Here is a 15,999-nt window from a genome sequence, read left to right as displayed (position 1 = left end):
GATGAAGAAAATGATGTTGCAGCTAGTTGGTAAGTAGCAAGTGATCAGACAGGTTTCATTTCCAGTTGTGACTGATTCTCGACTAGTAAGTACCGGGTGATCACTTTATTTGGTACTATTTATTGTAGGATTGGCCTAGGCTGGATAATGTTTAGGTAAAACTGATATGTGCCATGAGCTTAGCTCTATCCATAACAGGTGGGGACTTTCATCAACTATATCCAAATCCATTACAAAACCCTAACAAGAGGACCACGATGGTCCTGAATCGCTCACCTCTTCCCACATGACCCAGTTTTGAGTATGACGTCGTTTTTTCTATTATTTGACATAGTGACCTAGTTTTTGAGCTCATGTGATCCAGTTTTGAACTTGCCCTAGATATTATCAAGATAAAAATTCTGACCAATTTTCATGAAGATCCATTGAAAAATATGGTCTCTAGAGAGGTCACAAGGTTTTCCTATTATTTGACCTATTGACCTAGTTTTCGAAGGTACGTGACCCTGTTTTGACCTTTTCCTAGATATCATCAAGGTGAACAGTCTGACTAATTTTCATGAAGATCTCATGAAAAATATGGCCTCTAGAGAGGTCACAAGGTTTTTTTATTATTTGACCTACTGACCTAGTTTTTTAAGGCACGTGACCTAGTTTCAAACTTGACCTAGATATCATCAAGGTGAACATTCTGACCAATTTTTATGGAGATCCATTCACAAGTATGGCCTCTAGAGAGGTCACAAGGTTTTTCTATTTTTAGACCTACTGACCTAGTTTTTGACCGTACATGACCCTGTTTCGAACTTGACCTAGATATCATCAAGATGAACATTCAGACCAAATTTCATACAGATCCCATGAAAAATATGGCCTTTAGAGAGGTCACAAGGTTTTTCTATTATTTGACCTACTGACCTAGTTTTTGATGGCATGTAACCCTCTTTAGAACTTGACCTAGATATCATCAAGATGAACATTCAGACCAATATTCATACAGATCCCATGAAAACTATGGCCTCTAGAGAGGTCACAAGGTTTTTCTATTATTTGACCTACTGACCTAGTTTTTGATGGCACGTAACCCATTTTCGAACATGACCTAGATATCATCAAGGTGAACATTCTGACCAATTTTCATGAAGATCTCATGAAATATATGGCCTCTAGAGAGGTCACAAGGTTTTTCTATTTTTAGACCTACTGACCTAGTTTTTGACCGTACGTGACCCAGTTTCAAACTTATCCTAGATATTATCAAGATGAACATTCAGACCAACTTTCATACAGATCCCATGAAAAATATGGCCTCTAGAGAGGTCACATGGTTTTTCTATTATTTGACCTACTGACCTAGTTTTTGAAGGCACGTGACCCATTTTCGAATTTGACTTAGATATCATCAAGGTGAACATTCTGACCAATTTTCATGAAGATCTCATGAAATATATGGCCTCTAGAGAGGTCACAAGGTTTTTCTATTTTTAGACCTACTGACCTAGTTTTTGAAGGCACGTGACCCAGTTTCGAACTTGACCTAGATATCATCAAGGTGAACATTCAGATCAATTTTCATGGAGATCTTGTGAAATATATGGCCTCTAGAGAGGTCACAAGGTTTTTCTATTTTTAGACCTACTGACTTAGTTTTTGACAGCACATGACTCAGTTTCGAACTTGACCTAGATATCATCAAGATGAACAGTCTGACCAACTTTCATAAAGATCCCATGAAAAATGTGACCTCTAGAGTGGTCACAAGTAAAAGTTTACGGACGCACGCACGGACGGATGGCGGACACCGCGCGATCACACTTTGTGACAGGTGAGCTAAAAAATATTTGAAGATGAAAAAAGGTAACCAAGAAACAAATAATTCTTTTATAGTAAGTTTTCACACAGAATATATCTTCTGTCAAGAAAAAAGCAGTAAATAATTGTAAAGAAGTGAAGTGAATGAGAATTCTTGTATAATGCACATTACTGCCACTTTTACTTAAGTGTGTGTTAGTCAGGCTCTGCCCCACATAGATCATAAATTCGCTGTATTTGTGCACCACCTTCAAAAAAAAAAAGTGTCAACTTTTTTTTACCTTGAAATATTCATTTCATTCTGTAACTGACAGGTAGAGATATCCAAATGCTGGCACTGTTTCAGTTGGGTAGAAGTCAGATGAGTAATTTGTATTTACCATAGACTACACCTGTGCCACTGCACCTCCTTAAAATGTTATACTTTAATGCTTTACATATATCTTCTTTTACAAGCAAATGCAAACTGTCAACAGAAACATGTTTCTAACATGGAAGAATCCATACACTTTAGTGGTACATTATATTCCAAATCAGTTGCATAATCACATTCCCTATATTATAGCCAGCATTTTTTTTTACAAAAGTAAAAAATATAAATGAACATTTTCAGTAAACAAATTAGACTTTAATGCAATCTTCAACATTAAACTGCACATCAATTTCTTGCAAATTTTCATTTTAAATACTATCTCAAAACTTAAATTACAAATAATATACCAATAACAGGGTGCAGCTTTTATACATAATGGATGGAAATATTTTATTCTTCCGATTTTCGAGATAAAACCAACATTCTGAAGATTTATTTGAGCCATCTATCATGTTTTGACAAAGTCTTTTATTTTCAATGTTTTGTGAATCATTCAAAACTGGCTGAATCATAAATACAGAATACAAGCAACCAAATATTGCATAATTATGGTAAAATACAGCCATTTTGAAATGAACTCTTCAATTTTGAAGGTAAAAAACTTATATAACATGAAAAACATCCTCCTCACAGCTTAAGCGAATATAACATCTACCAAAAATGCTTTACTCATTCTTTATTTGTAAAAAAATAATAAGAATTTTTGTTAACCATACACACTGGCTCCATAAAAAATAGATGCATCAAAAATATTAATTCCATTTAAATGGTGCATGAAATGACATTATCTCAGTTATTTAGACATCTATGTGTCAATTAACAGAACTATTTAGGAAGAGTCTATCAATGCTTCAGGAAATTTGAATGGAACTTCAAGTTGCAAGAATACCTCGGCTTAATTTAAAAAACATTTATTATTAATGAATTGCAATTCCTGTTCTCTGACAGACATTTTAAAGGTTCATAATGCCTTTGTTTAAAATGTGGCTGCCACATTTTCAGTTTAGAACATAAAATATATTAATTTCTTGTAAAATCCTATTTCTGATAATTACTTTCTTTAACATTTGTCAAAGGTTTGAACATTGCCAAATATACTAGAATGTTTTATTGAATCAATTCTTTTTTATTACCTCCCTTTAATGCTCTAACTGTAACAGTTCATGTACAATATTAAAAGTAGTGCTTTTCTAACCATGTAAGTAAGCATAACAACTATTTGGAAAGCTGTTTCGTCTGTTTTTAAGATAAAAATTTAAAGCATTAAGGACCTTTAAAAATACTTAACAACTAAGTCTGAGTTATTTCCCCTTTACTCAATATAAAAGAGGTTGATTGTTATGCACTGCAACAAACATTTTGCTTTATAAGGCAAAATCCTTAGGCTATAAATTCAATCTGGATTTACAGTCTACTTATCTAATGTCATACATCTTTTATTCCCCAATTATATGCATTCTTGCATTGTAAATCAATCAAGATGGAAAATGTTGTTTTTTTTTTCTTTAACAAAAGCACATTTTGACATATTCATTCTTTGCATCTTGCATTCTACCAATTCCTTGCACCATTACAACTAATCAGCCTCAGAATGCAGACAATGTACACTAAGCAATTCTATCCTCCGCTCCAGGTCAGACTGAGCCCACAACATGCCATAACATACCCTGCAGATATTTTCTCACTGGTATATGTCAAATACAAGCAATTGTAAAATGTCCCATGTTATACATTTAGATAAAATAATATGACATTTATTACAGTGTTCCTTCTGTTTGATGTGTCAGTTATTTTAAGAAGTGACATAATTACTAAGATGGTTTAATCAGAAACACAAATCCTCATCTGGAAGCATGTTGGAGGTGGTAACAATTTGGCTATGACATAGTTCAATTAACATATACATCTCCAACTGATTCAACCTCTAACTGGGATGTCATAGAACACTTATTTGCAGAATACCATTAACAATGTTGCAATTTATTCCGATAGATGAAGCAAGGCTTTCTGATCTTATACAATATGGAATCTTAATAATTATATATAAGCCCTACACAGTTTATGGCAGAAACAAAATTTTAGATTGTCACTTCAAGAAAACAAGAAAATTCCATAGAATACTTACATTTGTTGTTCTTCCCAACAAGATCATCGAAGAACTCTGGCCTGAAAGCAGAAAAGAACACTTTTTATAGCAGACATCAACAACATACTCAAAAATTAGGCTGCACCTGCTTGTTACTGAAATGAAATGAAAATGACATGTTACTTCCACAAGAAATGACAGAAAATGCTCCTGAAACATAAATCAGCTTTCAGATTGCAAGTCTCCAGAGAAACTGCAATAAAATGTAATCAAGAAAAAACAAAACCCAAGTTTTATCTTTCATATGAAACCAGTAAAGAAATAAATGAAAACTGATAAGAGATAAGGAATAAGTAATGCACCCTGGTGAATTCCAAATTAATTTGTAAATAATCTTTATTTGTTTTGCATACAATTAAATAATGTTCTTTTTTCATAAAGATTTGGTCATTCTAATGTATCCATATGGGTATAGATATAGTTCATGGCATAAAGTGTCAAGTTTGTATCAAAATATTGTTTTACACTCATAATTGATAAATACACACATTTCACTCTACTGTACTCCATGGGACAAATACTGTATACAAATGGCATTAATGTCGTAGATCTACCTTTTCTTTTTGTTGTAAAAAAAAAACTGATTTTTTTTATACAAGTGGCTTTTATTATTTACATGCTTATTTATTTATTTGGGTTATAGGTTATATGGCACCAAACAGGACTACAAATTTTGGTTTCACATCTCATTTACATCGAAATAAAAACATGAGATGTGGAATCAAAATTTGCATACCTGCTGGAATCACAGAGTTACAGCAAAACCAAGTGTTAAGACCCTATTAGTCGCCTCTTATGATCATGCAAGGGTAAGGCAGTGGTTCCAATTCTTTTCATACACTGATCGTCCCAGAACCACATGGGGCATTTACATGCTTAAAATTACATTTTAAGTAAGTATAATATATATAATTTATACAATTTTCATAGGCAGGTCACAGCATTAACGCCTGTTAGTAATAATGTTAACATAATAATTATGTTTCATGCATATAAGAGCAGTAATCATAAATGAAAGTGCATGAAATACTTTTATTTCTACTAATTTTTTTGTCATTTTACATCAATTTTATTTATCATGCAGTTGTTTCACATAACATTTAACTCTATTATTTACTTCCACAATTAATGGATTTTATTACATGGAAAAATGTTGTAATTACCTGTAAGTTTAAACAAGTACACAAACCAAGCTAGTAACTTACTTTAATTAATGAAAACCACAATTACAGCTGACACTTTTAGGTCAGTTTCATACAAATTATTTAAAATATAAGAAGGGTGAATAAACTCAATGAATCATTGTGAGTATTTATCAAAAGGAAAGCCTAAGTATTATTGGTCCCCCAATAAAAACATTTGTCCCTCTATAAAAATCACCAATCCCTAAATAAAAGCCACTTGTCTCTCAATTCCTTCATAAAAAATCACTGATCTATTGACTCTTGAGCAATCAGCTTGAAAGTTTAAAACTTTGAATACATTAGTCTCAGACTAAAAATTACCATCAGTGTTATTATATTAAAGACCTCATAAAGAAAATCTAAGCAACAAATTCTATTACAACTGCTTGAAAATAATAAAATCTTGTGATGCTAATCACTGAAACAGACACATCAAATAACATTGAGTGATGATTGTTCACTCTATACAGGTGCCAGTAAAAGACCTCCAACAAGGATATGTGCAGGAACACTTATAATTACAATAACACATTCTTGTTTTATATTTAACACTCCTGAATAATTCTGTCAGGGTTGCATTGTTGTTTATTTTGCTTACCAAGTGAGAGGAATTGCAGACTTCAATTTTTATGTAAAGATTTAATTTTCAAGATGCGGTGAACTCGGGTATTATTACATTCTAAGCTTTGTTACTATGCCAAATGATTCTTTTAAAATCCCCTCCTAAACATTTGGAACCAAGGGGCATAACTAAAGGTCTATTTAAAAGTATCTGCTGGATTTACTTCCACTGATAAAACAGTATTTATCTTTATTTCCTCCAATAATGAAGAGCCACATACAGAAACTAGGATGACAAAGCATTTTTGGGAGCTTTAGTAAGGAAATGTTAAAGTGTAAAAGACTAAAGTTTCAATTTATAATATCATTCAATAAGTGCAGAATTTCAGTAACTTCTTGAATAATTTCTCCATTCATTAGATTTCTTGAGTTAAATAATTATTGTTCTTTAATATGAAGAACTTCTGGCAACTAAATGTATAAAAAAATAATTTTATATGTCTGCTTTAATACCACAGGACTTGAGGTATTTCCAAAAAAAAACAACAAACCTCTTAACCCTTAACCTGCTATATTTCTCTAATGGACTGGTCCATCTTTCAATTTGGACAGTACCACTTATTACTCAAAGAGGTTTTCACTGAAAATTTACTGACTGAATAGCGAACAGTGTAGACCATGATCAGACTGCACGGATGTGCAGGCTGATCTTGGTCTGCACTGGTCGCAAAGGCAGAATCATCTGCCGCCAGCAGGCTAAGGGTTAATTTGAAAGTAATCTAAACATGAAAGGGGATAAGGAGTAAAAGTTACATTTGAAAAATCATTTCAGCTTGCATAATAACGTATTATTACTCTGGGATGACTGTGGTACCTTCATTAATTTTTCAGTATCATTTTTTGTAATCCAAGACTTTTTCAATTACATAACAATTGGAAACACGCTGAGACAAAACACATAAATCTGTCTTTTGTCTATAACCGTGTACATATATAGCAACTAGATATAGAATTTTCTGAGTTAATGGATCAATGATATCTGCCATTGTTTTCCGATGATGAGTCAGATATTGCCTTAGCGTTTTTCATTGACAATCTCGGAAAATCAGAGAAAAACAATTGAAACCATAATGACACTGTCTGCCTGTAATTTTGTTTTACAAATAATCTGGAAAGAAAAACAGAGATATTTCTCCAAAGAAACATCTAAGATGACATCATAGTTGCCATTGTTGGTAGTGTAATTTACTTTGTGATCCAGGAAACATATGAAACAATACCCTTGAGGCAACACTGAGGAAATCTGACTGAAAACTTTGTCAAGATTCTGAGGAAATACTCCCCACATTGGTTAAGTGCAATTTAGTTTTATAAATGCCCTATCGAAATAGATCTAGAAGGATAAATGACAAAAGCAGTAAGGTCGGATTTCTTTGAATTCTTAAAGAACTGCATAACACATAAACAAATTCAAAGATTCTTTCAGTTAACTGCCATCAGTGATTCATAACTTTATCATGACATCACAGTACATTAGGGGTTATAATTGACCAATCAGAGAGCTGCATTTTCGAGTACCTGCCAGTTTCCACTTGGGTATAACTAAGTATATTTACAATGAAGATATAGTGGCTTTAAAAATAAATATCAAACTATTTTAGAAATCAAATAAAAAAATTTCAGTGCACATGCCCCAGATGACACTACAAACAACAAAACTTTGAAGTTTCATTGAAATATTATATTGATGTAATACCTTAATTTTAGTTTAAAGTTTGAGATTTTACACAGGGAATCTATGATAAAGTCCGAGTAAAATGTAATCAATACCCAAGTAAAATAAGTATAATTCAACAATGTTTTGGACATGTTAAAATTATGAATTGTATCATGTTTTGACTTGTTGATGGGAATATGGAATATAATATTCTGTACCAATAAATACTTGACTCGGTGTCATGAAAAAACATCCAAAACATTTTTCATAAAAAAACAATACCGAAACAGCCATCTCTTATTACCAAACTCCTGCTGTTTCTTAGATAGGCAATTTTTCAGGAAGACCTGATGCAATATGAAATATACACTAAATCATAACTTGTTCTGTAATTACAAAAGAATTGGATATCACCAATTTGAGCGAAAAATTTAATATCACTGGTTTCTGACACTCGAACATTGAGCCAACCAAATCAATCTCTTTCAGCGAGGAGTATCATGTTTTTCCTGCTTTTCAAAACTGAAGGGTTTCAATAGCGTGCTGATAAATTGCATGTAATGCTGCACTATGGAAACAAATATCTCACTTTTTGTACGATATTGTTTGTCTTGTTTGTCGCTGAAGCTTTTCATGAGTTAACTGATGCAGCTGATTCATTGAAAATCTAAACTGCATGCGACTAAAACATGTACAAATAGAACAAATGCAGTATTTGCAGGAAGTGACGCATTGTATCATCAAAATCTATAGGACAACTTTTATCGTTTTCAAAATCTAATTGTTCACAGGATAAAAAAAGAATAAAAATTTTACAATACAAGAAGATCTTTTGATTTTCAACGGGTACTTGTAAGTAAAACTTCTTAAGAAAAACTGCCACGAATTGACGTGTTTCCTTGAAAAAAATAGGGTTTTTTTTGTAAGATACAAAATAGTTGGCATAATCAATTTTAAATAGATTCTAATAAAAAAAAAGAATATCATATTAAAGGACTATTAACAATTTATAACTGTGTCATCAGTTGAAAACGGAAATCATTAGTTTGTTCACAATGACAGCAGTCGGTGAAATACATAATCTATTAGTCCATCTGATTGCATGTCGCTTAAGTTTGCCGTATTTTATTTCTATCTGACAGATTATTCTTAATCCCGTAAAAATGTTGTGGACAAACCATTATAACTAAACAAACTTGTAAATATTTTATTCAAACATATCAATATTGATTAGATTGAATGCATACATTCTACAATCATGTTTGGCAAATAGAGTCCAATAAAATGCTCAAGAACTTTAAACAAGCTTAAGTACTATTCAAATAAGGCAATTCATATAAATATAACCCTTTCTTAAGGTCATTTTATCACAGTGAATAATAGTTTGTCCTCAAAATTACCGCACTTGGCACACAGTAAGAATATTATAAGTTTTTTTTTCTGCAAGCTGCATGAGGCTGGAAGACACAATTTAAAGCTGTGAAAATTGGGTGTGTATTACCTAATAAAATTGCAGCCGACATTTTATTACCCAGAATGCTTTGCATCATCTAACATCCTGTCTACAGCAATTACCCTGACTGTAGTGTATTACCCTGCTAATGTACAGTTTCATTTGAAAGCATATTTATCATTTTGTTTTTGTAGCTACTGAATGTGAAAGAAACTTAGATTAAAAGCATCAAAAAAAGATGATCCCACCTGTTCCAAGGGTATCAACTGAACTTTTTTTGCAATTCTATATTGTGTTGCTTAGCAACCAGTTCAAATTAGCAAATTTGTTAAAGTTTCTTATAAACAACTAAATAAATCTTACTTCATGAATTTTGTTATTTGTATCATTTAAAAAAAATGAAGACAAAAAAAACCACATTTGTTCAAACAGAAGATTTTTGCCACATAACACAATTCTTACAGTTTTATCATGAAAACCACCTGAAAAACAAAGTTGAAAACAGACTGAGGGGTTTACTTCAAGGAGGGTGACCAATGTAAAGGTTACAATGAGAAAACTTCTGAAGAATGAATGTAAATAAAAATTATCTGAACATGAAATGTCAAAACAACAGACTTTCTATATCAAACAGATATTTTCTCTTATCGTAAGTTTCTAGGTAACTTTTATTCCTTTTTTCTATTACCATAGCAGAAGTCGGCACATTTTGAATCCATCAGAAATATATTGAATGAACATGTAAGATGCATTTTTCACACCGAAATCATTTTAACTGACGTTTTTATCCAACAAAATTCTTCTAAAATCATGTAATTGACAACATTACCATGTTTTTTAGATTATCATGATCAGGGGTTTTACATCATGATTAGTTGTATTGCTGATAGTAAAACTAGTGAAACAAGAGTGCTTCCACTTCAAAGTAATAAAGTAGCTGTCAAACGATTAGAAACTACTTCACCAATTGATAACGGAAATCTCAAAATTTTCATCAATTTTGATAAATTTTGCAAAAACAAGTATTTCACTGTTTATCTAAGCCAATCAAAATTGTCTCTCCATGAAAAAAAAATCAAAGTTCATGACTTACATCAATTAATCTTAAGTAAACTGTTAATTGCAATTTCTAGCGTAAATCTGCGAATTATTCAAATAATAAATATTTTTTCTAGCATTTTTTGACATCCCAAATATTTGGATTTGCTAAATCCTTACTTCACATATTGCCAGAAAAATGTTTCTTTCGCAATAAAAAATATAAAAAAAGTTGTTCCTTACGCTCATAAAACACCCCTTTATTTGAATTTCCTGGTTCGAAATCGCAATTAAGAAAAACAATTGAAAGCAGACATTTTTATTACCATTATAATATCAATAAATTGACTATATTTTATACTGAAATGACAAAGTTTATTATTTCTAGATCAAAATGTGACAAAAGTTATCATAAACTATCTCAAGAGGGATTTACACCCGGCTTATGATTATTTAAATTCATGCTGTAACCACGCTCCTTTTAAACGCCTATTGTTTTGTCTAAAATTTATCACTTCTTGTGTAAATTCAGGGCTTAGAGTAAGCTTTGTCACTGAGTTTGAAGATAAGCTAATGAAACAATTCATCAAAGTGAAAAAATCCTGAAAAAATCCAAGCAATAGTTACATCTCCTTAGTCTTTGGCACTTAACTAAGCCTTCAAAGCCAAAGATCAGAGACAAAATGAATTTAAAATTGTCAAATCTCTATGCAGAGACATTGTCCTGTGGAGATAGTTTTTGCTAAAGTATTCTTCTTGCATGTCATTTCAGTATTTAATCATACAGTCTCATTGCTGTGTGTGAAAAATGTATTTGTATCTTGTGGTGACTTTAAATAACTTTTCATACACCTGTTGTATGACAATATCTTTAATTCAATGTCAAAAATGCAACAAACAAAATCTTATACTGAATTCCCTTTGTACCTTGTTTTTTCTTTCTGATGTGTATGCTCAGCTGAAAAATGCAACAGTAAGACCACTTGGTGATAAAACACATACAGAACTTTTCTAGTATTGTTTTATAATCACATGTCTTGGCAGCTCAAAATCAAACTGCTCCATGTTAGTCAGGAATATATTTTCATGGAAAACAATTACACATGTGAGGAAAATATTCCCACAGTGCTAATTGACTGACTCTGTTGTTTACTATACATTATTCTGCTATTTTCCTAACATCCTCTTCAGTTAATCAATATTTTGCCAGCAGTTTCTTATTCATTCTTCCACTGTTAGAAGACACTTTTTGTTCTTTAACAGTGTTGACAGTACTGAAGGGAAAAGAATGCCTCATTATAAGTACAAGTTATTTGAATATTTAAAACACTGAAAGAATTTTTAAAATCTGACTATTATTAAAGAAGGTGTGACAGTTTAAAGTATTAGAAAATATAAGATAATAGAATTTAATGACATCATTTACACAGTTTTGAAAAAAAAAATTGTTTAAGTCTCTTGGATTAAACAAATTCACAACAGTTTTTTTACTCTCCACCTGAAAATTGTTTTTAAAATGACTTGATTCTACCATCTGATTGACATGCAAACAAAATGGATACCTTTTTTGTGAGTTTTCTAAATGTACAGAACTTTTTTATTTCTTTACAAATTTTGAGATACACTTGTTTTTATTTTTAACTTACAAAATAATCTTGACTTGTTTTTTTTTTTAAGTTTTCACTGAAACATTCATACTTATGGTTGAATTTGCACATGAAGCAGATTATAAATACAGAATGACAAATTTATATGTGTATTTTGCAACAAAAAGGAGAAAGAAACAAAAAATACAAATGCAAGCATAATTTTATTCATAAATGAGAATAAATATGTCATAACAGGGTTTTCATGACACAAGACAACAATCATTTCATTGATATGGAAAAGCAAGATATATATTTTGCACATTTTTCTCTCCAGTAATATCAGATGGTCTGATATTCAAGCAATAAACAATTTATATCTGATCCAACACTATACTATTGCCCTAACAGCTGGTATAAAAGGAACCAAAAATCAATGTTTAGGTCACCAATAATAAGAGTATTTCCAATATTCCTGAACAAATAGTTAGACAATCAACAAAAGAGAATATGTCTCCAGGCAATTTACATCTCTCAGATATTTATCTTGATTGGTTTACAGACACTACAAAATGGAACATCTTTTCTGCCTCAATTCTACTCAAATCAGACAAGTAATAGCAATGTCTTACCCCCAAAATGATGCTTTTTATAGACTTAATCTAACGGTAGTGTTTGCTCTTTCTGAAGAAGTTCCAATGAAGTTAATGCAAGTATTCATTCCTTTATTGAAAGTTGTCTGAAGAGGTCTACACCTAACAATTGCTGCATTAAATTAATTGCTCTGGAGTCAGGTTGAGTGTATCTGTAAATCATGCAAATTATTATATTGGTAAGTACCATACTCTATGCCAAAAGTCAAATACAAAATACAAAACTGGTCTTACATTATGAAATTTTGTTTTTCTGTATAAAGACCCCTTCTTATAAAAGGAAACTGACCATGAGAAAGTGTGTATAAACCTTGATCAAACTATTCAAAACACTACCCTCTGCAAGAAGCAAAATATGTTCCTTTCACCACTAGATGCTACCAGATTAGACATTTCCAAAATTAATGCTAATCATCAGCAAAAATTTGAAATTGAACATATTAACTTTACAGTATTTGTCCTTATTTTTCTAATGATGCAATACCATGTTCAAATACACAGAATGGTCACACCTAATAAAACAACACTGCAAAATTCAAAAACATTCAGTGCAAAATTCATTTGACTCCAATTAAGTTTCTTTTCAATCTAATAAAATGTTTCCCTCAATATACTTCTTTAATTGTATATCGAAGGAGCATTAGACATAAGAAAAGGAAGGACTTTAAATGGTACCAGCCCTTGACTTATTATATGTGACACTGATTAATGTCTTATTAATTTTAGTACCACTAAAATCCAGACAAAAAAAATCACAAACTAAACATGAGAAGGCAAAATTAGGTTTTAATCTTCACAAGAAGTCACAAAGTTAGGTTTTAATCTTCAATAATCTTTTCAGAAAGGTGCAGTATATTAAATGAACAAAGATAGCATTGAAATGGTTTTCTTTTCAGCCCAGTTTATTAAATTCTTGAACCTTGCCTCTGCCCAATAATTGTCTGCTCTTTCAGTCTGAACTTAAGTTCAGGAAACTGTAAAACACAGTAAAATCTTGATCATTAAAGGTCTAACCATTGCATTATGCAGAAGAAAAAGGTCCAGAATAAGATGACCCTTGTCAAATTGGTGATACACTTGACAGAAATTTATATGCAGAGGCATGTCCCTTAAAGAATGTAAAATGCTTTTTGTATGGCACTCTGCTTTACTTCTTCATACAAACAATGCAAGAATGTTCTAAATCTTATTTCTGCATTCACAGAGCTACCTTATTCTACTAATATCTTCTGCTGAGCAAAAAAAATTGGGAAAATCCAATAACCAGACCATTCTCCTAATCACCCAGAGGGTTGCACATGCATTATTGATGCCATGAGCTCCTGAGAGACTCAGATCAATCCCAGAATTCCTTCACAGTCTCTAACACTTTGATACCATATTTTGTGTCTGCAGCTTTCCTAGAAGAGCACCAAACATGGTAAAAGCTGTGTTTATTGCCTCAAAATGATAATCCTGCCTAGTTGCTGGGGATTATTTATTGATTTGATACAATCTTTTCTACAATATGTTCTCTGTCTCATAAATTTTCAATTTTCTGTGGAGGCTACATCCACAATTATTGTGTCTATTGAGGGAGAAGCAAAACTAGTTTGATTTTACGCATGAATAAAACATTCTGCTCATGTGAATCAAACACAGTTTGTAGTAGTTTTCTTTGGTAAATAAAAACATTTTAGTGGACAGATTTTCCTGTACTAGAATTTCTTGTTGCTCTTTTTTTTTACATATTTAATATTGATTAGGGTTACCTTCTGTTAAGAGTGAACCAATTAATTCCAATGAAGAATCTTTAAGGGCTAATACTTAAATTCTAAATTATCACATTTAGCTGAAATATGAAATATTTGTTTGTTGTAAACAGGATGACATTATGATGTTATCATACATAATTAATAACTGCACCAGATAACAATTAAAAATTGTTCTTGTCGGCCATCTTTTTATGATGAAAAATAACCTTTTAATTACTTGCCTTATTACGCTGCTTTTTATCCTTGGATATGCTTTGCATTTCAATTACCTTAATAGAATAATCTGTGTAATAGCTGAAGTAAATTATGCAAATTAAGTAACCAAATACCTACCCATTTTAACCTTACAAAATTCAAAGCCTGCACCCATGAACATTTTCACAGTCTCATAAATCTTGCTTTCTTTCAGCCTTTCAAGCATGTGATCCCTTAATAAAACACAAATTTGCATATAGAAAATACCAGAGTGACAGAATATGTTTAAACCAGAAATTGTGATGTGTACTTTCTAGAGGGTTGTGCAGACCTGTCCGCAGCAACAGCTGTATTCCATTAGCCTATTTTTTTACCACTAAGTGATGTCCCCGTATCAATGGAGTTCTGATTCTGGGCCCCAGAAAAATAACTGATATATCTTGTCTACACTGCCTCTAGCCACTGAATGTAACATATTTAATTAATGTTTCACTTTTTTTTCTTTTTATTTTTTTTTAATTTAACTTCGAACTGACACATGATAGGTCATATGGCAACTTTCCAGCTTTTAATGGTGGAGGAAGACCCCAGGTGCCCCTCCGTGCATTATTTCATCACGAGCGGGCACCTGTGTAGAACCACCGACCTTCCGTAAGCCAGCTGGATGGCTTCCTCACATGAAGAATTCAACGCCCCAAGTGAGGCTTGAACCCATATCGATGAGGGGCAAGTGATTTGAAGTCAGCGACCCTAACCACTCCGCCACAGAGGCCCCTTCACTTTTATACAACCAGCAAACAACTTTGTAAATGTGGTTACCGGTACCTTTAAAATCGTCAGAATTCACCTAATAACCAGCATTCAGTTAATTACCAACATTCAATTAATTAAGGTTGTCTTTGAAATATTTAAATTTTGCTTTTGAAAATAATGTAATTATTGAGCAATATTTCTTCAAAGTTGTCATTTTTTTATATTTATAGATTAGCAAACTGATACAAATTTAAGCAAGTGTTAAACCAACTACAGATGGATAAGAATGAATGAAGCTTTTAAAAACAAACTGCAGGTAACAGTGTAAGTTTTACTGACATTGAATTTCTATCTTCAGTAGAACAATTTAGGCAAAAAGGCACTAGCAAGAAAGGTGTAAAAGACAGCACTACATCTTGATAATATATCACTTGTCATTTAAAATGTGATGACACTAATATCCTCTAATGATTTTAATCCAAAGTAGCTATAGTTGCTACATTTTTTGTCAAACTTTACCTTTTTTAAACCATGGATTATCTGCCCTTACCTAAGGGTATCATGCACTGCAGATATGCCTTTCTCTGCTTCAAATAATCATTTCTGGATTTGATTAGACAACAAACTTGTTATCTTCAAGTGACTATCATTATGTTGGTGTGACAGCATAGAAACAGCATAAATCAAGAAGAGAACAACTTTAACCAAATAATTCTTACTGACAAAGCAATTCTTTCCACATTGGCTCTAGATCCAAGGTGTGCAAACTTTGGA

At 32.0% G+C, this 15,999-nt stretch overlaps 1 protein-coding gene across 6 annotated transcripts in view; it reads right to left on the bottom strand.

Annotated features, from left to right (window-relative positions):
• LOC123525372 (inactive tyrosine-protein kinase transmembrane receptor ROR1-like) overlaps positions 1-15,999 on the bottom strand; it is a 211,851-nt gene that overhangs the window by 37,390 nt on the left and 158,462 nt on the right. For all 6 annotated transcript variants that reach the window (XM_045304363.2, XM_045304365.2, XM_045304364.2 and 3 more), the window contains one exon: positions 4,311-4,351. In XM_045304363.2, coding sequence (XP_045160298.2) covers positions 4,311-4,351 — 41 coding nt within the window. The remainder of the gene's footprint in view (positions 1-4,310; positions 4,352-15,999) is intronic.

The sequence above is a fragment of the Mercenaria mercenaria genome, chromosome 3 (assembly GCF_021730395.1).
Source record: "Mercenaria mercenaria strain notata chromosome 3, MADL_Memer_1, whole genome shotgun sequence".
Taxonomy (NCBI): Eukaryota; Metazoa; Mollusca; class Bivalvia; order Venerida; family Veneridae; genus Mercenaria; species Mercenaria mercenaria.
Note: the sequence above shows the minus strand (reverse complement) of the source record. Positions and strands in the feature narration are given on the sequence as shown.